Source organism: Tiliqua scincoides, chromosome 3 (assembly GCF_035046505.1).
Source record: "Tiliqua scincoides isolate rTilSci1 chromosome 3, rTilSci1.hap2, whole genome shotgun sequence".
NCBI classification, from domain to species: domain Eukaryota; kingdom Metazoa; phylum Chordata; class Lepidosauria; order Squamata; family Scincidae; genus Tiliqua; species Tiliqua scincoides.
The window spans coordinates 226,598,057-226,623,971 of record NC_089823.1 but is presented as its reverse complement, the minus strand read 5'-3'; the positions used below and the strand labels follow the sequence as shown (position 1 = coordinate 226,623,971).

The 25,915-nt window shown below is 45.6% G+C and overlaps 1 protein-coding gene across 1 annotated transcript; it reads left to right on the top strand.

Moving 5' to 3' along the window:
- Positions 1–1,956: 1,956 nt before the first annotated feature.
- Positions 1,957–24,093, top strand: TNFSF10 (TNF superfamily member 10). Its single transcript, XM_066622272.1, has 5 exons — positions 1,957–2,196; positions 18,106–18,246; positions 18,838–18,883; positions 20,614–20,730; positions 22,508–24,093. Exons 1-5 carry the CDS (start codon positions 2,074–2,076, stop codon positions 22,960–22,962), a joined length of 882 nt encoding a protein of 293 aa, XP_066478369.1. The 5' UTR covers positions 1,957–2,073; the 3' UTR covers positions 22,963–24,093.
- Positions 24,094–25,915: the final 1,822 nt, after the last annotated feature.

Here is a 25,915-nt window from a genome sequence, read left to right as displayed (position 1 = left end):
TGTTGTTGGCATCCTTCAGTCTCGGAAGACTATGGTGTCACGCTCTGAATGGTGGTTCTGGAACAGAGTGTCCTCTCCGGTGCGCGAAGCCTGGGTAAAGTAGGTATGGAGGATAGGCTGTTACCCATGCAACAAATCCCCCCTCTCCACGTTGCTGAAATGGTCCAATGGAAAGACAGAAGCCAATACGGTTGGTTCCAGCGGCGTTGCAGGAGTTGCCAGAATGTGACCGTGTTCAGCCATGAACTGCCTCAGGGACTCTGGCTCCAGATTTTGCCTCAAGGTTGACTCCTGAAGCCTTTTCCATAACTGGATGTAGCCACAAGGCAGTGGAGGTTTGGGATCAGAGTTTTCCTTCTCTCAGATGAGCTTTCTTTTCAGAACCAAATGCTCAGCTTCTGAGTTTACCATGCAGTTCAACTTTACACTTTGCATAAGAGCAACAGGGATCAAATGTGTAGACCTGTGGGCTGGGTAGAAATGGCGGTGTGAAGGTAGGAAATTGGATTTTGGTGCTCTTTTTGCTACACGGCATTTAAAGATGGACGTTGGTATCAGTGGTGAGTCAAATCCATAGAGCCAACTCAGTGGATATCAAGGTCCCTCCTGTACATACATACACACTCAACATCATATTTTAAGGCCTCAATAGGCACTAGAATTCAAAACCCCGTACCTTCCAATGTCCCTATTTTTCATTGCCTGTCCCTGCCAAAGCAATCTTATTTTGCCCTTGGGACAGAAGTTGGGAATGTGTCCTGTTTAAATAAGTGTCAGTGAAGGTGAGCCCGAGCCCAAGCTCAAGCATTAGAGCTCTTCTGCTCCTCCTCCACCTTTAGAAACTGTATCTTGCCTCTGATGTACCTGCACATGGACAGAAAGGGCTGCTGTGCAGTTTCTTCTCCTATTCCTGTTTCAGAAGCCAGGGCAGGTCAGGGTAAATGAGCAGCAGAGCGGGGCTACAATCCTATCCACACTTTCCTGGGAGTAAGCCCCTTTGACTATAACAGGACTTAGGTTTGAGTAGACATGCATAGGATTGGGCTCTAAATGAGTAGCAAGCAGTCAGGGTCACTAGTGCACATTTATGTTGCAGGCAAAAGGGAAGAGGCAGAGTGGCATGGTTACATTTTAGCATTTTACATGTTAGCATTTATATCCCCGCTTTTCCTCCACAAAGCTCAGAGCCGCATGATTTGTCCTCACGACCACCCTGCCAGGTAGGTTAGGCTAAGAGTCAGAATCACATCAAGATCACCCAGTAAGCTGAGAAATTTTTGAACCCAGGCCTCTGTAGTCCTAATCTAATTTACCATTGCATCACAGTTTGTTTACAAGTAGTTTTGGCTATGTAGTGGTTGGAGTGCTGGAATCAGAGTGGGGGGGATATGGGTTCAAATCCTCCCTTGGCCAAGAAGGGGTGATCTTGGGTCAATCACTCTCTCTTGCCCAGTGGCGTAGCTAGAGGGGGGTGCAAAGCAGAAAGTTTTGCAGGGAGCCTCACAGTGGTGTGCAAGCTGCCCCCTCCCTTCAGAGCCAATGGGGGCAGTGGGAGCAAAACAGAGACGTCTGCAAAATGGTGGCTCCAAAGGGGAGGGGCCGCTTGCACGCGGCCGTGAGACTCCTTGCAAAACTTAGTGCTTTGCTCTCCCTCTAGCTACTCCACTGCTCTAGCCTACCCTGCAGGGTTGTTGTATGGATAAACAGGATAGAAACATAATTGCGGGCAGGTGGTCCTTGGTGCAAGCTGGGGGCATTAAGAATCACAAGATTGACCCTATGGGGGGGGCGCCATGAAACACCCTGCAAGACTCTGGGGACACGAGTCCATGTGCAAAGCATCCCTGGAGGTGCATTCAGTCGCTAGGGGCACTACCCTGGTTTGTCCAGCAGTGGGCTGGAGTTTGAACCACGCCAGGAAGAGGCTCCACCTTTCGAGCACAAGCACCACACAAAGCCCTCCGGACACTCACAACAGCCGCCTTCCCTCCTGCCCTGCAGTTCCCACGGCCACGCAGGGCTGCGATCGCCTGCTGGCTCTGGAGTCTCCCTTTGTCTTGCAAGCCATCGGAGATGCTTTCCTCCGCCGGTCCCAGCACAGGGCAGACCTGCGGGCTGGTGTTGATCTTCGCCGTGCTGCTGCAGTCTATCTGCGTGGCCATCACCTTCCTCTACTTCACCAACGAGCTGCAACAAGTGAGTGCAAAACACGCGTGTCCTTTTTGGTTCGGAGGGGGGGGGCGCCACCGGCTGCCTTGAAAGGCCCCCCTGGCCAAACAGGTCGAGCCTTGGGCTTATTTGGAGGGGGAAAATCTTTGCCATTCGGTTCTCCCACCGTCCGACCCTCCGCAAAGCCGCAACACGCGTGTTTGCTCCATTCACACACGCCCTGCTCAAAATCCTGGTCGTACCACTCCGGGGCTTTGTCTGAGCCTTTGTTACAAAGTAATGCAAGACTCTTCGTGGTGGGGAACGATGGGTGGGAACTTTAGGGAATCAGCGTGCACTATCCACTTAAGTGGGCTTACTCGGAAGCCAGGACCAGCCTGTAGCAGGTATTCACGATCGGGGTGCCGGGAGGGAATGCACGATCAAAGCTCCCCACTGAGAAACAAAGAAGAATCCGATTAACCGTTTCGTTTCCGTGGCAGACAAAGGCACAGAGCGGAGATCTGGGGGAAGGGGGGTCTTTGCAGGCTGGAAAGTCCATTTGGTGAGCCCAAAGCTGGCCAGTTGATGAAATCGACAAGCCTGCAAAACTTTTATCCTGCAATGCATTTGATGGTTCATCCTTTGTCTTTAAGCCCTCAATCGTAGTCGTGCTACACTTTGGAGTAACTTTCCTGGCTCTAGATTGGGCTTACTTGCAAGTAAATATGCACATACGCCGGCTTCCAGGCTGCAGTCCTGTTTTCCAAACACTTTCCCCACCCCCCCAGTAACTGTGCAGAGCATAACGAGTCACAGCTGCAATCCCATCCTATGCACGCTTTTTTTTGGGGGGGGGGGGGGTGTAAGTTCCTCTGGTCACAAGGGGCCTTACTTATTTTATTTATTTATTAGATTTGTATTCCGCCTTTCTCCCCGGGTGCCCTTATTCCTTACTTCCATTGCTTGGGAGGATTTGCAAATCCCCTGCACAGTTACTTCTGAGGGCCCAATCCTGTCCAGCTTTCCAGCACCAGTGCAGCTGCAATGCAGCCCCAGGCTAAGGGAACAAATGTCCCCTACCTGGAGGAGGCCTCTGTGATTACCCCCCCACCACAGGATGCAGTGCATGCCCCATTAGCACAGCTGCACATGCACTGGAAAATTGAATAGGATTTGGCCCTGATCCTGTGAAGGATTGTGCTGCACACCTGCAAGCCTCTGTTTGCACACTTGCTTAGAAGTATCTCTTGAACTCAGTGAGACACTTCCAAGAAAGTCTGGCAATGCAGGAGACATTAAAGTGGCACTCCTAAAACGCAGCTCTGCCTGCATCTTCACCCTAGAAGCAAATATATTTTTAGTGGCCTAGCATTCCTTTTTTCCTTCCATCCACCTCTTTGGTATTGTTGCACAAATACGTTCTAGCCTGTGAAGGGTAAACATGCATACAGAACCCTCCATGAAACTAGCACTGGTTTCCATTCCACCTCCTTTTTCCCCCAAAGACCACAGGGCTTTGTTTACAGATGCTGAATCTCATCTCCTGGCATTTCAAGAAGAAAACACAAACTCTTCCTCTATTTTTGTCTATTTCTGAACCCCTAAGGAGGACCTGAAGGCCTTAGGGATGGACCTCAACAAGTGGGAAACCCTGGCCTCTGAGCGGCCCGCTTGGAGGCAGGCTGTGCAGCATGGCCTTTCCCAGTTTGAAGAGACACTTTGCCAACAGTCTGAGGCAAAGAGGCAAAGAAGGAAGGCCCATAGCCAGGGAGACAGACCAGGGACAGACTGCACTTGCTCCCGGTGTGGAAGGGATTGTCACTCCCGGATTGGCCTTTTCAGCCACACTAGACGCTGTGCCAGAACCACCTTTCAGAGCGCGATACCATAGTCTTTCGAGACTGAAGGTTGCCAATACCAAAAAAAGGAGGACATGATAAATGCTTTGTTAGAAAAATAAAATATTTCTTGGAAAACAACGTGTAAATATTGTTTGCATAATTTTTCTCCTTCCCCCTCCTCACCCCCATGTTATCTTTCCAAAGGAGATAAGAATTCTGTTTAGTTTGCAGATCTCTATGACCAGCTGGAACCAATTACCTAAGGGGTGGGCTTTGCTCTGGAATGGAGAAGCTACTCTTCAAACAACTGTCAGCTTGGTCAGGTGGTCTGCTTGTGCTTATTTATTTATTTCTCACATTTTTCTACCTCCCTTCATCCGAGGAGTTCAGGGTGGTGTATGTGGTTCCTTCCTTCCTTTTGTTCTCACAACAACCCTGTGAGGTAGCCTCTCTTAGGTGAGGCTAAGAGAGACTGTCCCAAGGCCACCCAGGAAGCTTCGCAAACTACTACACCATCCTGGCTCTTCTGACAATGTTCTTAGCAATCAAGAGTTTAATCAAGAGTAAGACATGATTGCACATGTTCTGAACCAGGGAATAACAAACTTTGGCAACATGGCTAGTACTAACTCCTGTGTTCTCTTTCTAGATAATTGATGAAAGATGGGGGGGGGGAACCCAGCCATGATGCCAACTGCTGGGAGCAGCAGGTTGGGGGAGGTGGCAAACTTGTGGGCTGTGCCCAGGAACCTCTGCCCACCTGCAACTTCCTTTTGCCCCACCCCCAGCTTGGTTGTGGCCCCATCCTCTTCTTGTGTAGTTAGAGAGCACCTGAGATGAGATGGGGGGCTTACTTCCTGTTCTTGCTTTGTGACCGCAATCCTTTTCCCAAGCATTTTCCTAATCCTGCAGGAGAAGGGCTACTGTCTTTCCTCCCTAACCTTGCAAGATGGCAAGGTGAAGAGGATTCTGGGACTGAAGAGATTTTGCTCCCAGTCCTAGGTTCCTCCTGGCCCAGCGCTTTATAAGAAACTTTGGAGGTGAAAGTGGGCTGTCCCTTGGGAAAAAAAAAAAAACCCCTGGCTGTCCATTTATGTGGACTATTTATGAGCATTTACAGTTCATATATGTGAATTACTCATATATATGAAGTACTGTCTTAACCATTCTTGAGCAAAAATAGACTCTGATACCTGAGAACTGGAGTCAAGAGAATCTCCATTATCCTGGAAGGGTTAGGAGTAAATACTCTCTCTTGTATGTGGACAGAGTCCCTGCTGTAGCAAAGGACAAGGAAGAAAGTGGAACTTTACCTGTTGCTAGTCTAGAATAGAAAACTATTCACACCAGCACTTGTATTTCTTTTTATTGCCATGGTTGCAAATTGAAATGCTTCTTGGTGTGCAAGCAGTGAAAGACTAACATTGTAGTGGCCTTGTGGATCATTTGGGACGCAGCAGTCAGCAGGAGGAACAGAAAGCAGGACTGATTTGCCCTTCCTGTGCTTTTCTGCCTGGCTCCCAAATCAGTCTTGCATCTCCCCTGGTTTTCATAAGTTCTGAGCACCAGTGAAGGGTTAATGCAGAGCATTGGACTTGGAAGACATGATAAAAGATCTCTGCTCAGCCCCTGAAGCTCATTGGGCAAGTCTCAGCCAACGCAACCCAATGAGTTGTTCAGAGATAACCTGGGATAATTCCTTGGGGTGCCCTGAGCTCTTTGGAGGAAGGCCAGAGAAGCAGCGTGACAACATATCGTTCAACATGGGCATAGCAATCATATTTCTTGTCTGGAGTCTGGCTATAAACATTGTGCCCACATAATAAAAACACAGAACAGCACCTATTTCTGCAGACCTTAGGGAGGGCGCTCTTTACAGCTTGTTTTGCACACATTCTGTTCTTTATGGGAGTGCATTCTCTATTTCCCCCCCCCCCCCAACAGGGAAGTAATGAGCAGTGAGATTCTTTCCAGGAAGCCCAGAATTACCCTTTGCTCTGCTTTCCAAGGAGGGGAATGTTGTTTTCTCCCATTGATTTGATTCTTGTCTTGATTTTTAAAAGCCTAAACACTGCCCTGGTAGTGGTTTCACCTGGAAGGTGAAACTCTGTGCACTTTGCTGGGGCAAATGTGCACTTTACTAGGGGCAAAAGCATAGTGTGACTCAACAGAGCAAGCCAAGTCCTTGTCCCCCCCCCCCCAGCCCTGGACTTTGACTGGGAGTGGGTAGAGCGGGAGCTATCTAACTGGATTGACCTTTGCTGCAGCCTGTGATGAGTTTGAGGCCAGAAGACTGTGTGCAAGTGGGATGGTGGGTTGAGTGGGCCTGTAACTTCCACTACTACAGTATCAGTCAGAACTATTTAAAGACCATGATGCTCAAACAAGACTTTTCTATGTACGAAAAAACACTTTGCCTTGGTGCAAAATGTTTTCATCAGCTTTGCAGGAGGAGGGAGTCTTGATTAGCCCCTTCCTTACAGACTGGATTTGTGACTAAAATTGCCCCAGCAGCTGTTTTCTTGAGAAAAGAGGATGGAGGATTTCCACAGAGTGGAAAAGTAGTCAGGGGTATAATGTTATTGACTGCAAAAAGCAACCTGTAGGGAAGGTGTTAATAATAATAATAATAATAATAATAATAATAATAATACAGGTATTTATATACCACCTTTCTTGGTCTTTATTCAAGACTTTATTCAAGGCGGTTTACATAGGCAGGCTATTTAAATCCCGTAGGGATTTTTACAATTGAAAGAAGGTTCTGTCTTTCAAGAACCATAACATTCAGATGTTTCTTTCTGATCTGGTTTCACATTCTGGCCTCCATCCTCCCACGCTCAGAGCAGATGGAATAACTGGCTCAGCTTGTCAGCTGCTTCAAGGTCGCACGGTGCTGGTGGCCTCGAACTGGTGACCTTGTGGATGTTATCTTCAGGCAAATGGAGGCTCTACCCTCTAGACCAGACCTCCTGCCCATAATCACCATTTTCTCTCATGCAGCTTCATAACCTCAATCCCTCAGCCTACATTTCCTTTTAAAAATGTCAGGAAACTGGATAAAAACCCTGGATCACACTGCAGGGTTGTTGTACACTAATCTTTCACCGGCTGCCTCGAAATATGAGTGTGATTGCGCTGGACAACAACTGGAGTTGTTGTAAACATCTCTGTCAGGATCAGCCCCACCTCTGATCATGTCATGTTAACAGCAGACTACATGGAACAGTGTGAGTGCGGTGTACTTAATGCATGTAAACAGAAGCATGGGTTCTAGCATCCAAAAACAATGACTTTCTAGAAAGGGACGTTCTGAGTATGTGATGGCATCAGTGGAAAGCCCAACTGGGCCCTGAGATGTGGGTTGCAAAGAATTTTCCAGGATCAATCCAGAGTTGGTGGAAGAAGAGGGACAGACAATTCATTACTACAGATAGTTGCCCTAGAAGCAGAGCCCCAGAACCAGGAAGAGTTCTTCAGCTGTTTTCAACCACTGTGGTCCAAACATCTGTGGTGCATCTGCACACTGGTTGAAAATAGCTGCTGTCTAGATTTACTTAACTCTGTGGATGCTACACATGGAGCTAAGAAAATTTAGAGTCACAGCACCTTTCTATGGCTTTGCAGAGAGTTTCTGGGAGCAAGCTTAATGTTGGAGTGGGCATAAGAGAGGAGACATGAGACTCACACTGGCGCTTCTTAATGCCCCCCCCATCCTCCCCAAGCAATTGGTTGATTCCCAGAGCTCCTTAAGAACATAAGAACAGCCCCACTGGATCAGACCATAGGCCCATCTAGTCCAGCTTCCTGTATCTCACAGCAGCCCACCAAATGCCCCAGGGAGCAGAGGGGATAGTGGAAAGAGCATGAGATCTGCTGCCTGGAGAGAAGGGGATGCCTTAGGCAACTATGGACATGTGCGCGCAGTGGTTTAACACATTAAGAACCCCCAGGGCCTGGTGCTGACCCTGTTAGTCCAAAAGGCTTGCAGGGAAATGTTGTCAAATGTGTGATGCAATCCCAAGGTGACACTGGCAATGTCTTTGCACAGGAGATTTTGTGAGGAGGCAGGCCAGCCCACATGGCTTTGTTATGGGTTCCACTTTTCTAGTTTTCTCAAAGTGGTTTTTACAGCCTTAAAGTGGCACAATGCAGCCCTTTCCAGACATGTTCACTCAGTGTATGGGCGGGCAGTGGGAGTATGCTAGCTAATTTTAGCACCACCACCACCTGAAAGGTGTAATCTTGCAAGTGGATTATGCCTAAGAGACAGTGCGTGGTTCAATCACTGTACCTAAACACAAAACACATTCTATAACTATCCTGGAAGGGGTTTATTTGCAGTGATATAGCTAGAGGGGGTGCAAAGCATTAAGTTTCACAGGGAGGCTCACTGCAGTGTGCAAGTGGTCCTTCTCCCTCTGTTTTACTCCCCCCCCCATCCAGATTGGATTCGAAGGGGAGGGAGAGCTTGCATGCTGCAGTGAGGCTCCCTGCAAAACAGTGCTTTGCAACCCCTCTAGCTACGCCACTGTTTTGTTGCTGCCTCTTTTCTAGATCATTAAGATGTGCCTCTTTTCTCTTTTCATTCCTTTTCAAAAAGAATGATTTTTCTGTGCTCCTATGTGCCTAGACGCACTGCTAACTTTGTTTTGCAGAATCTTAAGTCTGACTGCTTCAAACCAACACTATCCTTGTCTCATCTTGCCATGCACTTTTATTTCCTAGTATATAATTTCCTGGGAGGTCTGTGTGGGTGCGCCACAGCTGCAATTATGTAAATTCCAAGTTTCTTAAGAAAAGAAAAAAAAAACAATTCCCCTGGATTGTGCAGTATTGGGATAAGGAAGTATTGCATATACCCAGACAGCACTTAAGCTTTAGACCCAGATAGGATGTTGAGTCATGTACATCCTTAGAAACCAGAGGCTGCTGAGTAGCAACCCCATCTGTCAGCTTGACTACCCCAAACCACCCTGGATGACCTGCTGGGCTACTGTTCTCTGACTGCTGACCCACTGGCCTACCTATGGCTCAGTTGCCATGTCTCTTTTCCACTTCAAATTTGTTCAAAATCTTGGAAGCAGAATGAGATTTGCAAATGTGCTCAATTTGCATTCTGGGAAGCACAATCCTATACATAAGAACATAAGAACAGCCCCACTGGATCAGGCCATAGGCCCATCAAGTCCAGCTTCCTGTATCTCACAGCGGCCTACCAAATGCCCCAGGGAGCACACCAGATAACAAGAGACCTCATCCTCGTGCCCTCCCTTGCATCTGGCCTTCTGACAGCCCATTTCTAAAATCAGGAGGTTGCGCATACACATCATGGCTTGTACCCCATAATGGATTTTTCCTCCAGAAACTTGTCCAATCCCCTTTTAAAGGCGTCCAGGCCAGTATACATTCTGGGTTGGAAGGAAAATGCCTCTCAGTTCAATAGATTTTACTCCCAAGTAAGTGTGCCTAGGAAATGCAACATTGTGGTACAAACCTACACATGTTATGTAGAAGCAGGTCCCATTGTATTCAGTGGAACCTGCCTCCAAGCAGTCATGCTTAGGATTGCGGTCTTAATCTCACGATTTGGATTACTTTGGTGCAGAATCCTGTTTGTTTTGCTTTAACTCTAGTGTAAAAAATTGCCAATCTCAGCCTGCAGTTCTGTTGGAGATCAAAGCTATTTTCAGAGAAGATTCCTGCCCCATTCCAATTTAATAATAGAAGGGCTTAGTGATGGGTTGGGTGACATTCAGTGGAAGAGATGCTTGTGCTAATATTTTCTATAGTATTTGGCCTCATTTCTTAGAAATATTTTTTCTGGCTCTTGTTGCCTGATCCCCTCTTCTGCCCCCCTTGCTTTTTTCCTCTTCTGTTTTTTTTTCAACTGAGTGTAGAGAGGGGGGCAAATCTGTAAGTGGGGCATAGTTATGGATTCTGTCTGCCTCTATGTATAATAAAAAAGTGGTTAGATAACAATGCAAGTTAGCACTGAAACAAGCAGACGGTCAATCAGTAACCATTTTAGTTTCTCCCCGGTTGCTTTTCTCAGAATGAGTCGGAATTGTGTCTCAGGTCAGGCTGAGCAACTAAACCACATATCCTGAATAAAGCTCTGGTTATCACAAGAGCGTTGACTCCTACACAGAGCTCCAGGGCTAATTGAAGGATTCGACTTGTGGGCTGAAAATAGTCATGAAAAACACCCGGCATTGAAACACAGTTATCACTTTCAGTCTAGAAATGCTACACAATAGGGAATTTCCAACTGTGTCTGGTGGGAGTCTTTGGGGAAAAAAGAATCAAAAGACAGTTTGTGTTGGGAATGGAGTCACCCAGAGAGGTGGTGAACTGCAGATCAAATTAGGAGCCCAAGCCTATGGATGTCTACTCTGAAATAAGTCCCATTATAGTGCATGGGGCTTACTTCCTGGTAAGTATAGATAGGATTGCCATCTAGGTTACCTTTCGGAAAGAGTTTTGAAACTCTTTCCTCCCCTTGCCAAGGAATTGGCTATTTTCTGCTCTGGATCAAATCCTGTTTATATCTCTGTGGGTCATACCTTCAGAGTAAATGAGTTTATTGCATCTGTCTTCACAGCAGAAGAGCTTGGGCAGTTACCACTTCCTGAATGGGTCCCTCATGACTAAATGAGCAGCCCAGTCCTAAGCTCCCCATAGTTGCCAGTTGCAGCGGCACCAAAATGGCAACCATTGCATCCAGCGGGGCCAGGGAGGCCAACAGAGGTCTCCTCAGGGGGTGGGAACTTTCATCTGCTTCCTCTGAAGAAAGCCCCAGGCCCTGCAGTGGGGCTACTTGTGTCTACACCAGCTATTTTGCTGGCATAGACAAGAGAAGCCCCATGTCGGGCTTTGCAGCCCAATGTGGGGGATAGGATCTGGCAGAGGACATCTCTGCCAGTCCAGCTCCTCTTCCAGACCAGTCCCTCTCCTGCCCTGCCTTCCCTCTGTCCCAGAATGCCAGCCTCCACCTTCAAAAGCTACTCCACCACCCATTGGTTCTCCTTACTGCCGGTGGCTCATCATCATCTTCCTCCTTGCTGAGGGAGAAGCCTTGCTAAGGGAGAATCAGCATGGCTTTTGCAAGGGTAATTCTTGCCTCACAAACCTTTTAGAATTCTTTGAAAAGGTCAACAGGCATATGGATGTATGGGGTGGAGGGAAGGTGGCAACAAGGAAGGGATGGGCTGATCAGGTCTGGGAGGGGAGCAGGATTGGTGGAACCAGGGTGCGTGTATCCTAGCCTCCCTTCCTGGGCCCTGGTCTGCTAAAATGGATCAACTCAGACTTGAGCCAGTGATATTGTTGGTGCGGGTCCAGATTAACTGCAGCTTACAGTGGTGCCTCGCAAGACGAAATTAATTCGTTCTGCGAATCATTTCGTATTGCGAAATTTTCGTCTTGCGAAGCGCAATTTAAAACAAACCAAAAAAAAAAAATGCAAAAAAATTCGTCTTGCGAAGCACGGCCATAGAAAAATTCGTCTTGCGAGTCACCAAAAAAATCACAAAACGCTTTCGTCTTGTGAGTTTTCCGTTGCGCAAGGCATTCGTCTTGCGAGGCATCACTGTATTTGGGTTAAATGTCCCCTTAAATTGAGGAGACCTCTAGCTGCTGAAATTCCCGAGCAGGATGTAGAGCAGGCTGGGCTAGCATTGCTGTATCTCCTTGCGGGAATTTAGTTAGTATTGAACTGTGAGATGTATAAAATTATGCATTGGATGGATAGAGTGGATAAAGGGAAATTCTCTCCCAGAATCAGGAGACATCCACTGAAATTTACTAGTGTGAGAGTTAGAACAGACCAAAGAAAATATTTCTTTACTCAGCATGTGATTGAGCTGCAGAACTTGTTCCCACAGGTTGTGGTGATGGTTTATGGCCTACGTGCCTTTCAAAGGGGATTGGACAAGTTTATGGAGGAAAAATCCATCACAGGTTACAAGCCATGATAATTGTGTGCAACTTCTGGGTTTAAGAGGTAGCCTATCTCTGAATGCCAGATGTAAGGGAGTGGCAACAGGATATGGGTCTGTTGTTGTCTTGCTTGCTCCCTGAGGGCATCTGTTAGGCCACTGTGAGATGCCAAAAGCTGGACTAGATGAGTCTTTGGCTGGATTCAGCAGGGTTCTTCTTATGTGTGAATGGCTTCTAAGAGTGATAAGGAAGTAGTTCAGGGGAAATTTTCTGTGGTGAGTAGAAACTAGATGAGGAACTCAAAAAGAAAGAAAAAAATCATTATCATTCCCTGTCTCCGATTCTGGGGTGAGCAACTTCCTTCTTACAGTTGCTTTGTGGAAACCTGAAGAAAGTCATTGAAGAGAAGAACTTTGACACTGTGTACATATATGAAAGGGTTCTCACCTGTTTGTGGGTGTAAAAGTCAGCCCCTGTTTTAGATCATTCAGGGCCCAATCCTATCCAACTTTCCAGCTACGGTGTAGCCACAATGCAGCCCCATGGAAAGGGAACACATGCTCCCATACCTTAAGAAGGCCCCAGTGACTGCCCCTATACCACAGGATGCAGTGCACACCCCACTGGCACGACTGCACCAGCACTGGAAAATTGGATAGGATGGGGCCCTTAGCCCCTCTGGAAAAAGGGTAATAAGCCACTTTCACTATTGGTCTGACTGCATACTTGTCAAGGCATATATGAGTGGAGGCTTCCAATCAGAGCCTGGAAAATAATGCTGTCTTGACAAGATCAGATTTGGGGAAGATTTCTGATTCAGAGCAGAAATACAATGAGATTCAATCCTGCAAAATATCAGGCAAAAAGTCAGACAGACGGACAAGTTTGAATAAGAATTCTGGCTCTGGGAAAAAGGAAAGAGTTAAGCGAACAGCACAGGGCGGAAAGGACAGAGACAGAAACAATGGTGTGAAACACATTTTTGGGAGGAAAGAGCACTGACTCACTGAGCCAGAAACAAGTATTTTGTTCTCACATCAAAAGTCATTAGCTGCAAATGACAGAAGAGAAAATGTGCAAATCTTGTTCCTATTTTCAAGATATGAGAGAGGCCAATTATCAAGCTAGGAGAGCCCAATTATAATGGGAACCGGATAAATTGCTTTAAGGAGCCACATTCAGCACACAGGCCTGATTTAGTTGACAGTTGTTATCCTTCAGCAGAGATTCAACACTGGCTTCGGTAGAGAATGAACACAACAAAAAGAGAGTTCTGGAGAGAGAAGATCACACACTCTGTCCTGAGTGGTGCAGATGGAAAATGAGAAATGTCGCATTCAGCTTTGTGGATGCCTCATATAATTTGATGCCTCATATAATTTGAATTAGTATTTTGCCTGAAGACACTAGAAGAGCTGACTCTCCAAGAATTTTGTCCGGTGAGAGCATGCCTCAGAGCACCAGCATTTGGAGCTTAAGGTATCTTTGCTGGAGTAGAAGAAGAATGTGAGGAATGGTCTTTCTGTTTGAAGTGTCCTCTTTTTTCCCTTTCAGATTCCAGTGGCTTTTCACTTAAGCTGGAGGATTTAGTGATGCCCTAGGGAAGGACAGGCTTGAATGGCCAGCAGGAGAGAGTGTGCAGCAAGCTCAGGTCTAGAGCAGTCTGCAGACCAGATCAAACTACCAGATGCTTCCTGCTGTTTTCTCACACAGTCCTTTACCTGCTGACTCATGTTGTGGGGAACTACTCAACAGAGAGGCAGTTAAGCTCCTTGGGGTGCAACCAAGTCAGAACAAGCCAGGTTAGAGGGTAAATGAGCTTAGCTGCTGTTTCTGGCTTAATTACAAAACTGAGAACAAAAGACTTGAATGGTGAAGTGTCTTGCCATGGTTTCTGGTAGTTCTACAGCATGTCTGCAGCTCTTCTTTCGCCTTCTTGTTCCATGCAATGGGAAATAGGACTGCATCTGAAGATATTTGACTCTCGTGCATGAGAATGGGCTTGCCAAAGGCCACAGCTAACTTGAAACATTTCTGCGTGATCCATAAAGGAGGTTGACCCATAAGTGCCCTGAGACAGAACGGGGAAAAGAGGGGGAATGGAAAGACCAAAGGATTGAGAGATGGAGGAGTGAGTTTCCACAGAGCATCACCAGGGAAGAGTGAAAAAAGTCCAACTTTTTTTAGAAGATGAAACCAGAGGAGGTGATAACAACTTTCACCAACAAATCCATGCATAGGTATGTATATTTGGGATTGCAATACGTGACTGGCACTCAAGATTATAGGTTGGGCAAGTAAAAGAGATGAAGAAAGTTCTATAGCCTGAAGACTTTTCTTCTTCTTTTGAATTGTAGGTCCACAAGAGAAGCCAAAATAGTCCAAGAGAAGAAGACTCTATTGATGGTGGCTGAAACACTCTCCACATGTCTGCTTTGGTACATTCACTTTGAGAGATACTTTGGCATTCCATTTCAGAATTAGAGGGGAGCAAGGAGGAGAGGTGTGAGTGGTAAAAAATCTGTACTAAGCATAACATGTTGCTGTTGTAGATGGTGGTCACCAAATGAAGATGGAATGGCCAGTGGAAGAAGAGAGAACCTGCTTCCAAACTGACATGAGGATATTGGCTTCCTTCCAAGGTTGGGTGCTCCTCCATCATCCAGGACTCTAAAGGGCCAATACAAAAGCCCACAGTACTGTTAATACCATTTTCAGTGAAGTAGTTTTATTAAAAAGGTAGATGTTCTTAGTGGGGTTAAAAAAAATATGAATACTCTTTGTTTTTTTGTCTTTGCCATGTGATAAATTAAAATGATTTTGAATTATCATTCCAGTCCTGGATTGTGCAAGTCAACCCTTTCTTCTAGTCCTCCTAAATCACTGATAGGGCACCATTCCATCTTCCACCATGCTCGGCGCCAGCTTGAGGAGGGATTGCCAAAGGATTCAACAGCAGCCACACACCCAAGTTGTTATGGCAGGGATGGGCAAGCCTTTTGGCCCCAGAGCCACATGAGCGGGGGTGGAAATCATGGGTTGGGCCAGAGGACATCCATGTAATAATTACCACACTAACTTTGATTCCAGCTCTGCAAGAAACTATGTTGCATCCCTTTCTCCTTTGAATACACCAAGTTCACAGTCTTCTTTTAGGATTATTTTTCAGCATTCCTTTTTGAATTGAAGAAGTTCTGGAGAGGAAAATAGTGAATTTTCCTTTCTTGCCCTCCCTTGTTTTTGGCCAGGTCTTTTTGGCGCCCGCTGCTCACAGGCAGAGCGCATCCTTGTTCATGCTCAGGCCTTTCTGCTGAGCCCCTACACATTTATTTGCTTCTGGGAGTGAGGGTGCTCTGTTTTGGCAAGCAATTGCCAGTATTGGTGTGTATGTGATAGCGACTGGCCTGCACGCCTTTAAAAGGGGATTGGACAAGTTTCTGGAGGAAAAATCCATTATGGGGTACAAGACATGATGTGTATGCGCAACCTCCTGATTTTAGAAATGGGTTATGTCAGAATGCCAGATGCAAGGGAGGGCACCAGGATGAGGTCTCTTGTTATCTGGTGTGCTCCCTGGGGCATTTGGTGGGCCGCTGTGAGATACAGGAAGCTGGACTAGATGGGCCTATGGCCTGATCCAGTGGGGCTGTTCTTATGTTCTTATGTACTTATGGGAGAAGGGTCTAAAAACCATGGATATGAACAAGTAGCAAGGCTGGATCAGTCTCATGGGCTGAATCTATCGTCCTGGGACGTACTTTTCCTAACTCTGCATTATGGGGATAGAGAAGGTGCATTTCTCTTATTCCGTCACCTTTTTCCTCTCCCTTACCCAGACTATCAACCAGACTGCCTTGAAAGGCACCCTTTGGCATTCTGGTAGTAGAATCGTGATTTGTACTTTTAAATAAAGGCTCCATTATCAAAAACTATCCAGCCTGTTCAGGGCCCAATCCTATCCAATTTTCCAGCACTGATGTAGCCACAATGCAATCCCAAGGTAAGGGAACAAATGTTCCCATACCTTAAGGAGGCCTCTGTGACTGCTGCCCCACCACAAGATGCAGTGCATGACCCATTGGCACAGCTGCACTGGCACTGGAAAATTGGTTAGGATTGGGCCATAAAATGGCTGACTTACTGGAATACATCCACTCAATGGCATCACTAGGGTGCGTCACCTGGTGTGGGAGGCCAGCCCGTCACTCCCATGATGGACCTCCTCTCATGCAGTGGGCGGGGCAATGCCCCAGGTGGTTGGTGTTGTGGTGATGCACCATTGCATATGGTGAACCCTTGATTTTGCAAGTTAAGGCTGCAGTTGTAAACACACTTTCCTGGGAGTAAGCTCTATTGAATGCAGTGGGACTTACTTCTCAGTAGACATGCATAGGCTTCAACTGTAAGAGTGGAAAGGTTGTCTGTTAATGCCAAAAGGCCATTAAATCTGAATGCATATCTTATATTGTTTTAAAAAAAATACGCCTGTTATTTCTGACATGTTAAACTGAGTATTTAAGATTGTGCTGCATATTCTATAGCAGTGATTTTCAATCTTTTTTCAACTCAAGGCACACAGACAAAGCGCTAAAATTGTCAAGGCACACCATCTGTTTTTGACAATTGACAAGGCACACTACACTGCTGGGTAGGGGGTCTCCCCCCCCAGTGGCCCTACTAATAAATGACTCTCCCCCTAACTCCCTCGGCACCCCTTCAGACCATTCACAACACACCAATGTGCCGTGGCACACTGCTTGAAAATCACTGTTCTATAGCTTTCAGTAGGGCTCAGTTCATGGATAGGCATCAAAGCTTATGGTTGAGTGCATGCTTGCCATGCAGAAACACACTGTCTGTCACTCTGTCACTTCCTGGCTGGTGAATTGCTTGAACTAGTGAGCAGGCACTGGAGAACTTGGGGGCATTGGTGTGGAAGAGGGTGCTATCTTTGGGGGTCCCAACTTGGGATTCTCTGGCTTGAGGGCTCCTGGCTGACAAAGTCCAGCTCAGTGTTGGGGTTTAGGCCTTTCTAATACGGCAGTCTCCTTCCCCTTTGCATTGGGAGCCCACTCATGGTTGGGGCATGATAGAAACTTTGAGAAGTGAAGAACAATTTCTGGATTTTCTTGAACACTTGGCATATGATAAGACTGTTTTTGTTGGTTGCCTAATTCGTATTTATGAGTTCTCTTTATCAGACTGTTGTTCTGTGTAGGACATCTCTTCTTGTATCTTAGGGGGATATCCAGTTTCTCTCTCACTCCCCACCCCGACCCCTGTTATCTCCTGCGTTTTGTATCCCCCTCAATGCTCTGAATAAATGTTCAGAAATTGCTGAAGAAGACAGTGCATCATTTATTTTATAGAGGTTCCAGAAATCCTTGCCTCTAGGTAGCTCAAAATAAACAACCCAAAACAAGAGTGCCACATAAAACCAAACGCAGGTTCGATTCACATAGATCACAGATACACATAGATCACAGGCACAGATATACAGCCTGACCTATCTAGGTTCAGTAGATGCTTTCTATTATAACTGTGCTTAGGGATTTATCCTGAAGGACCATCTTTTCTCACATGTGCTGCCTGTCCATGCATGGAGATTCTCACTGGGGGCCTTAATGCAGGTGCCTTCACCTCACATGAGCCAAGTGACAGTTGGGGAGAGGACCTTTTCTGTGGTGACCCCCATGTTTAGAATGTTCTCCCTGGGGAGACTTACCAAGTGCTTTGTTGCATTTTGGGCAATAGGCAAGGATGTTTTATGTGTTATCAGGCTTTTCTAAACAGCCAATGGATTTTTGTTTTAGTTATTCTCCTATCTGTGGGCTTTTATCTCTGTTCTAATTATGTCACTCTTTTTATGACTTTGCTGTTTTACTGTCAACTATTTGGGAAACATTTTGCTGAAGAACAGATAATACATTTTCAAACAAATAAGTTCAAACAATATCTGAACGCCAAATTTATTAGGAGGGGATTTCACTGTAATTAGGGATACAAGGTCTGATACAAATAACAAGATCAAACTTTTTTTTTTAAAGAGCCCATGGGGGGAAGCATGCCCTGTGAAGACATTTTCCAATGCTCACTTGTCTGAATTAGTGTGTAGCTCCATCTACCTCCATGGGGGAGAAATTAACAAGGTTCCTTTTTTTCTGTGACACAGCTTCGTGACACATATTCCAAGAGCGGCTTTGCTTGCATCACCAGGGACAATTTTAACCTGGAGGACTTGGATCCAAATTACAATGAAGACAGTGACCCCTGCTGGCAAGTCAGGTGGCAGCTCTCAAGGCTCATTAAAAAGGTACTTTTCAGTAGATGTCATGATCAAAGGTTGAAAAGCAGAACCTGATTGGTCTGATGTGGATTTTAGTCCACTTCGCATATTACAAGGCGAACAGTTGAGCCTTGTTATATATGCACCGAAAAACATAAAGTGTGGACATGACAAACAATATTTGCACACGTTTCAATGATTGCCAACTAACCAGGAAGAACAGTCTGGCCAGTTCCTGTGCCTTAAACAAGCATCTTGATGTGCAAGACTAGTAGCCGAAGACCTTCACAACATGAAGATAAACGTTCCTAACTGCTCCTGTCTGTGCATGACGTTACTGCTAAAGGCGCAGGAGCAGAAGGTGGTTGGAAAGTTGGCAATACTCCATATATTCTGCAGGAACACTTGTCAGGGAGCTGTGACTTGATTGCATCTTCCTACTGAGTGTGGCAAACCCACAGGTCACCAGAAACTGGCCATTGGGTGGACCACAGTCTAGCTTCTGCTCATATTTCTGTGGAATAAATTGCATCTCAGCCAGTGACAGAGTGAAATTCTGCATACTTCTTTGTTCTGTTTCTCAGGGAAAAAGCTAACCCATTTCATTTGCCATTGCAGATGATGTCCAGGCATCGTATGGAAGCAGGTTCCTCCTTGGCAACAGGTACTGACCCAGTGATATGTTTATTCACCGTGTTTTGAAAAACAGAGTTACTTTATGAGGGGTATGTGTCTGGATATACCGGGTGCTGTAGGCTTATACCATGATCTTGGAAGCTAAGCAAAGTCAGGCCTGGTTAGTACTTGGATGGGAGACCGCTTCGGAATACCGGGTGCTGTAGGCTTATACCATAGTCTTTCGAGACTGAAGGTTGCCAACCAACTGTGTCTGGATAAGGCACCAAGGAAATGATTGGCAAATCTGTTCAAAGCCTGTCTTTAATCAGCTGAAATGCGAATGTATAGATCAGGGGTGTCACTCATTTCATACAGTGGGACAAATAGCATTCTTGATGCCTTTTGGGGACCAGAAGTGATATGAAGCAGGAAGTGATGTAATTAAGCAGGTCATGACCAGAAATAAGCACTTTATTCTCTCATGAACTCATTAGCTGAAAATGACAGAAGAGAAAATAGCAAATCTTGATCATATTTTCATGATATGAATGAGCCCAATTATCATGTGGGATGCCTTTTCAGCAGTGACACCCAGAATGCTCGATCTTGTCTGATTCTCAGAAGCTAAGCAGGGTCAGGCCTGGTTAGTACTTGGATGGGAGACCGCCTGGGAATATCGGGTGCTGTAGGCTTATACCATAGTCTTTCGAGACTGAAGGTTGCCAACCAACCCAGAATAGCTTAGCAACTGAGAGCAGCTGATGGTGATGGTGAGGGAGCCCAAGGGCCAGTTGGATAGCTTTTGGGGGATGCATCCAGCCCACAGGCCTTATGTTTGACACACCTGGTATAGATGGACACATGGGACATTTCCTTAAGGATGAACAAAGGGGTAAATGGAAACATACATAGTACCAGTACAAAAGTCCCCTTCCCCCAAGTAGCTGCTGATAGCTGCCCAGTGTGCAGAGAATACTGCGACAGCCATTTTTCGTGCACGCTGGGCGGCTTAGGATTGGACTGCCCGCATGTGGCAGCTTCCTGTGTTGAGCATGTTTAGGGGAAGGACAGTCTCAGTGGTGGAGCTGCTTTTCGTGCAAGAGGTTACAGGTTCAATCTCTGGCATCTCCAGGTAGGACTGGAAAAGACCTTGGGTTGAAATCAGGGAGAGCCACTGTCAGGCAGCATAGACAGAATCAGCTAGAGAGCTAAGATGGTGTAATAGTTAAGGAGTTGGACTTGTATCTGGAAGATCCAGGTTCAAATTCCTACTCAGCCATGAAACTTCCTGGGTTACCTTGGGCAGTCACTATCTCTCAGCCTCACCTATCCCACAGGTTTGTTGTGAGGACAAAAAGAGGGGGAACAATGTACACCACCCTGAGCTTCATGAAGGGAGGGAGTTATTAAAATGTGGAAAATAAAAATAAATAAAATAAATAGATGGACCAATCAGCTGACTTGGGGAAAGACAGCTCATGCAATCACCTGCCTCTTCCTGACTGAGTGGTCAAGAGAATGAGTGTGTGCAGTTGTCTTCTTCTGAATTGGTTCAGAGGTCCATCTTACCCCAGGTTTGCCTGCTCTAGCAGTAGTTTTCCAGAGTCTCAGGCAGGGGACCTTGCTAGTCCTGCTACCCAAGATCCTTTAGCTAGGGAAGCTGAAGGTTGTGTCTTGTGCACGCAAAACATGTGGCCGACCCCATCGCCACAGCAATTCCTTTAACTGTGGAACCAGCTCAGGATTAAGGGCTGACAATTTTTCATTTTCATCCAGGTGGTGTTTCTCCTGGTTCCTCTGCGACTGAAAGAGACACTCCTGAGACTCCTTTGCCCAGAGTGGCAGCTCACCTCACAGCAAACAGGAACAGGAAGAGTGCTTTAACCACACAGAGTAAGACATTACGTTATTCTGGCAAAATGTGTTTCCTGTTTTTTCTGAGAAGTGGAGAAACTTACAGCCCAATTCTACCCACACATTCCTGGGAATAAGCCCCATTGACCCTAATGGGACTTACTTCTAAGTAGACATGTATAGGATTGGGCTATTAGCCAGTGTGTATGGATGCTCTGCTTTCACCCAGTTCTCATTCATGAAAATTGCGCTGTTGCAGATTACAAAAGACCAGAAAGAAGGAAACAGCAAAAACATACAGAAGAAATGCTCTTTTTTTTGGTCTTGCTTCTTTTCTTGGTTGGCTTGTTTTATTGTCCCACAAATGAATCATTCAGGAAAAAAAAAATCCCTACATTAATGTAGAAACAACCCATCTGTTACTATAGATCAGTGTTTCTCAAACTGTGGGTTGGGACCCACCAGGTGGGTCACAAGTCAATTTCAGGTGGGTCCCCATTCATTTCAATATTTTATTTTTAATATATTAGACTTGATACTACCATGGTTTGTGACTGCATTTGGGGAAATGTTACAGACTTGTACTTTTAACAAGCTGCTATGTATATTCTTTTAACAATGACAGTCAATGGGACTTACTCCTGGGTAAGTGTGGGTAGGATTGCAGCCGAGAATTGTTAAAAAATTTTCTGCTTGATGATGTCACTTCTGATCATGACATCACTTCTGGTGGGTCCTGACAGATGCTCATTCTTAAAAGTGGGTCCTGGTGCTAAATGTGTGAGAACCACTGCTATAAATGACTTCTTCACTGTAACCCTGTAACACTACTGAGTAGCTCCTTTTCCACAACTAGCAGGAAATGGAATTAAAATGAGAGTTCCACACTTTTCTATAACTATGCTACGAGTGCTACTTAGTGCTCGTATGTTATCCCTTCTCCCAAATCCTCCTGTAATTTTACTCATAAGAAAATCTCAGCAAAGGTCCTTGGCAACTTTTTTTTTTCTTTGGCTTACATTAGCCTGTCATCTTCCAGAAAAATCAGTCTCGTATGTCATGATCTAACTACCTGACTGTAACTGGAAAATCTTTTTTATTGCCAAAAATGAGGGCACATGACCTTGAATTTCCTTGACCATTATTCCTCATTGCAGTGTGCAAGCAGCCCCTCCTCTTCCCCTTTGGAGCCAGGTGAATGCCTCCATTTTGCCCCCCCCCCCCCCACCGAATGACTCTGAGGAGAAGGGACTGATTGCAGTGAGGCTCCCTGCAAAACCTAGTGCTTTGTGCCCCCTCTAACTAAGCCACTGCATATGCCACAAATCAGGTCTGATAAAACATGGGAGAGGAATGTAAGAAACATTGTGCTTTCAGCCTGTCTTTAGTGTCATTGGGATGTTCCATAAAAAGTGAATGAACGAAGGATGAGATGAAGATCTGGAAGAGAATGCTAGAAATCTATGAAAACATAATGGATAAATTATGCATTGAATGATGTGGACTTAATGGTAATTGCAGATTGCTTTCCAGTGAAGATGGGCTTGTGAAGGTTGGAGTAATGTGGCACTTTTCTCCAGCATCAACCACAATCTTATTTTCAATTCAGTCAAGCACTAGATTTGTACTTGGCAATGTCACCAATATGACTGAGGTCCTGGGCATGCATGAGCAACATCTGGGCATTAGAGTGTGCATAGAATCCTGGATTGGGACAAAAACCAAAAAGCAGTTGCAAAATAATCTCTTCTCTTGTACCTGGTTATGTGTTTTATATACCTAACAGATTATTGTCGTCTTTTCCAACCATTCGCAGGTACCTTGCTTGGAAATGGTTTTGGATACAAAATAAACACGTGGGAGCCCTCAAAAAGGGCTCATTCCTTTCTCTACAATGTAGAGTTGAGTAATGGTGAACTGATCATACCCCAAACAGGCTTCTATTACATCTACTCTCAAACTTACTTTCGGTTTCGCGAACCTGAGAATCCAGAATTTGATTCGAATCCTGGCTCGGACAGCGTCCTCAACCCCAAGCAAATGGTCCAGTACATTTCCAAGTACACCAACTATCCAGATCCTATCCTGCTGATGAAAAGCGCAAGGACAAGTTGTTGGTCTAAAAAGGCAGGCTACGGCCTTTATTCCATATACCAAGGCGGGGTGTTCCAGTTAAAAAGCCACGATCGGATTTTTGTTTCCATCAGCAATGAGGACCTGGTAGACCTGGACAAAGAAGCCAGCTTCTTTGGAGCCTTCTTGATCTCCTAGGAAGACAAGGACCTATCAGACCTTTAAACATCTGCCCCAGAACTTGCAATCCAGTTTGGAAGTTTGCAAACAGGTTATGATTGCAGTCTTCTGATCTGCCTCCGTGAAGCAACCATGTGGATTTTTGTTTCCAAATTACAGTTCATTGAGAACTGTTCACCAAGGATAGTGCACCGCCCAAATCTTTTCCCAGACAGTTCTGGTTTGGAAGAAGGGGTGGAATGACACAAATCCTGGTCACAAAATCACGCCACCCACTGCACCTTCAGACACAGTATATTGCAAGAAACTACATGGCACAAGGTATATATATATATGGAGCAAGGCACATATGGAGAAGTTGCCGTTTTTGCTCTTTCACTCTCATGGGCGTTCCAGGAATCACGACTGGGGCTATGGTCTTCTGAAATTCAAGAATTGGATGAGCAGTAACCTTTGGCCCAGAGGGTTTCCGCTGCAAACCTTTCACAGTGGAATCACCATGGAATCACATTCTTGAATCACATGAAACCAAATATACCACTATACCACGTTAGATGGGAGAATCACATAGCAGAAGGTTGGGGCATGGCTCCCTGACACTCTCACTTACCATACACAGGGAGGTTTTGTGTTGGGCAGCATTCAAATCTGGCCTCCTTCCCACAGCTTGAAGAAGATTGTGCTGAGCGATACCTCTAGGCTTGTTACTCATCGTTGGGTAGTCTGTCCAGGAGAACAGAATTCCATTGTGTTCTAATTGTGCAGAATAATGATCAGATTGATCTGATTACACTTGGGTTGCTGCATTATCACCTGCTAATGTCCGCACAGCACACTGTTGTTAAAGACACAGAGGAAACCCTTGCTGAAGCTGTTTCAAACCTGTGATTCTGCTGGTGTGCTTAAAAGTTGCTTATTCTTAAGTACTTTGCTGAGGCAGAGAGTCAAGTACAGGTAATTATTGCAAGGGGTAGAAATGAACACTCTTGGGATGGGAGAGCATATAGCACAACCACTGAATATTGTGGGTTATTCTGACTTACTTTCAATGCACCAAACAGTTGTCAGATATTTTTTGAACGGCCTGGCATGTAGGTAATTAGCAATTACAGTTGACCTGCAATTTACATGAGGGTTATGTTCTAAAGTCACTGTAAGGGGAAAATTGTGTATTTGCTGGCTCAAGCATCTGCAGATTTCAGCAGCTCTCCTCCTGAGCATGGGGAGCGTCACCCTATATCTATGGAGGGTTCCGGAATGGGCAGGGGCACACTTATACTTGAATTTGGGCAAGTAAACTGTGCAAGATTTATGGTGGTGTTGACAAAAACACATGTCAACTGTGCCTTTAACAGCAGCTTGCTGTGCAGACATAAATTGGTAATTTTGTTTATCTCCATTCTGTGTAAAGAATGTGTAAATGGTTTATCTCCATTCTCTGTCTTTATGTACATCAAGCCAGTGTGTTTCAGGGACCAATAACAAGCCTGTTTGAGCTGTTTTTTTTCCAGAACTATTGACCAGCACTATTTAAGGAGGCGCTTGTACCTTTAAGGTTTGTGCCGCAAGGAACATGTCATCCAGTGTGGCTTCTTCCCATCAATGCTGCACAACCTTAATTCTCTGCAGTTCTTAAACATACAGAACCTTGTTCAAGGTCTGCCTCTGGCTCCCTTAATGGAGTCATGCATGATTTGCACGATGCAGGCAGAAATCAATTATGATTTCAATTATGAGCAAAGCATCGGCTGTTTAGGATGTGATCCGCAAGCTGCCAAAGGAGCACTCTGCAATGAAAAGATGCTGAGAAAAAAGCATAGAGCGCCAGCACACTTCATTGACAGTGAAATGCACAATGGTTGTCAGATTTTCACCTGATGACGATCCCTATTCCTTCAAGATGCACTGAGAGATGCAGTTGTTGCGTCTCCTGGCGCATTCCTTTGCTGGTTCCATCAACTACCCTGCTGCAGGTCAAGCCTTCAATTTCCTGCAGCAGATGAGGGGGAAAGATGCTGGCTAAGGCACAGCACCAGATCTTTGTAAAGACGTGGCAACACTATGTAAAATACTGTAAAGATATGCAGACAATCAGTTTTGCTTCAGATCCTGCTTAAGAACCTTAATTCTATTAAGTGCTTAAGATCCTGTTTCAGTTTCCCAAATGTTCTCATTTTTAAAAAAATTGGATGCAGTTTTGTATTGGGGTTTTTCCAGCCTGCCAGCTGGACCCTAAACCAGACACATGTGCAATAACTCATACAGCTCTATCCTCACCAACTTTCCAGTAGTGCCGAAGTTGCAATGCAGCCCCTAGGTAAGGGAGCAAACACTCCCTTAACCTGAGGAATGTGACTGCCCCCCACCACTGAATGTGGAACAATTTCTGGATTGGCTTGCTATATTCTTATAGCCAGAGACTCTGGGCGCAATCCTAACCAATATTCCAGCACTGACCTAGCCGCAATGCGGACCCAAGGCAAGGTAACAAACATGCCTTTACTTTGAGGAGCCCCCCCCCCCCCGATTGCTTCCTACTGCAGGATGCAGTGCACGCTACATTGGCACAGCTATGTCAGTACTGGAAGGTTGGTTAGGATTGCGCCCTCTGCTCTTAACAGCTGCATAGAAGGCAGAAATTTAATGGGAAAAATTCATGGCATAGAAATATGTAAGTTTTTTACACAGCTCCTCTCCCTACAAAGGTGGCAAGTCTCTTAGCTCTGATGTTTACATTCTCTGAGAGATTGCTGTTGGAAAGAGTCGAGCCAGGGATGGCATTTTCAGGAGTGATGGGTAAATCAGGAAAGATACATCACTTATGTTAATCAAGCGTTATCTGCAAACAGATTGAAAAGTTCTGGAAGGACATTCTCCCAGATGCACAGAGCTCCACAAAAGAAGAGTTAGTTAGCTTGGGTGTTTCAGCCTCAATACTGCCTTTTAAGCATCACTGATCCGGAAGACCAAT

Excerpts from the sequence above, each read along its gene's own strand:
- TNFSF10 (XM_066622272.1), top strand. The coding sequence starts at position 2,074 with ATGCTTTCCTCCGCCGGTCCCAGCACAGGGCAGACCTGCGGGCTGGTG. Across the intron at positions 2,197-18,105 it reads TCACCAACGAGCTGCAACAA|CTTCGTGACACATATTCCAA; the intron begins GTGAGTGCAAAA and ends TCTGTGACACAG. Across the intron at positions 18,884-20,613 it reads AGGTTCCTCCTTGGCAACAG|GTGGTGTTTCTCCTGGTTCC; the intron begins GTACTGACCCAG and ends ATTTTCATCCAG.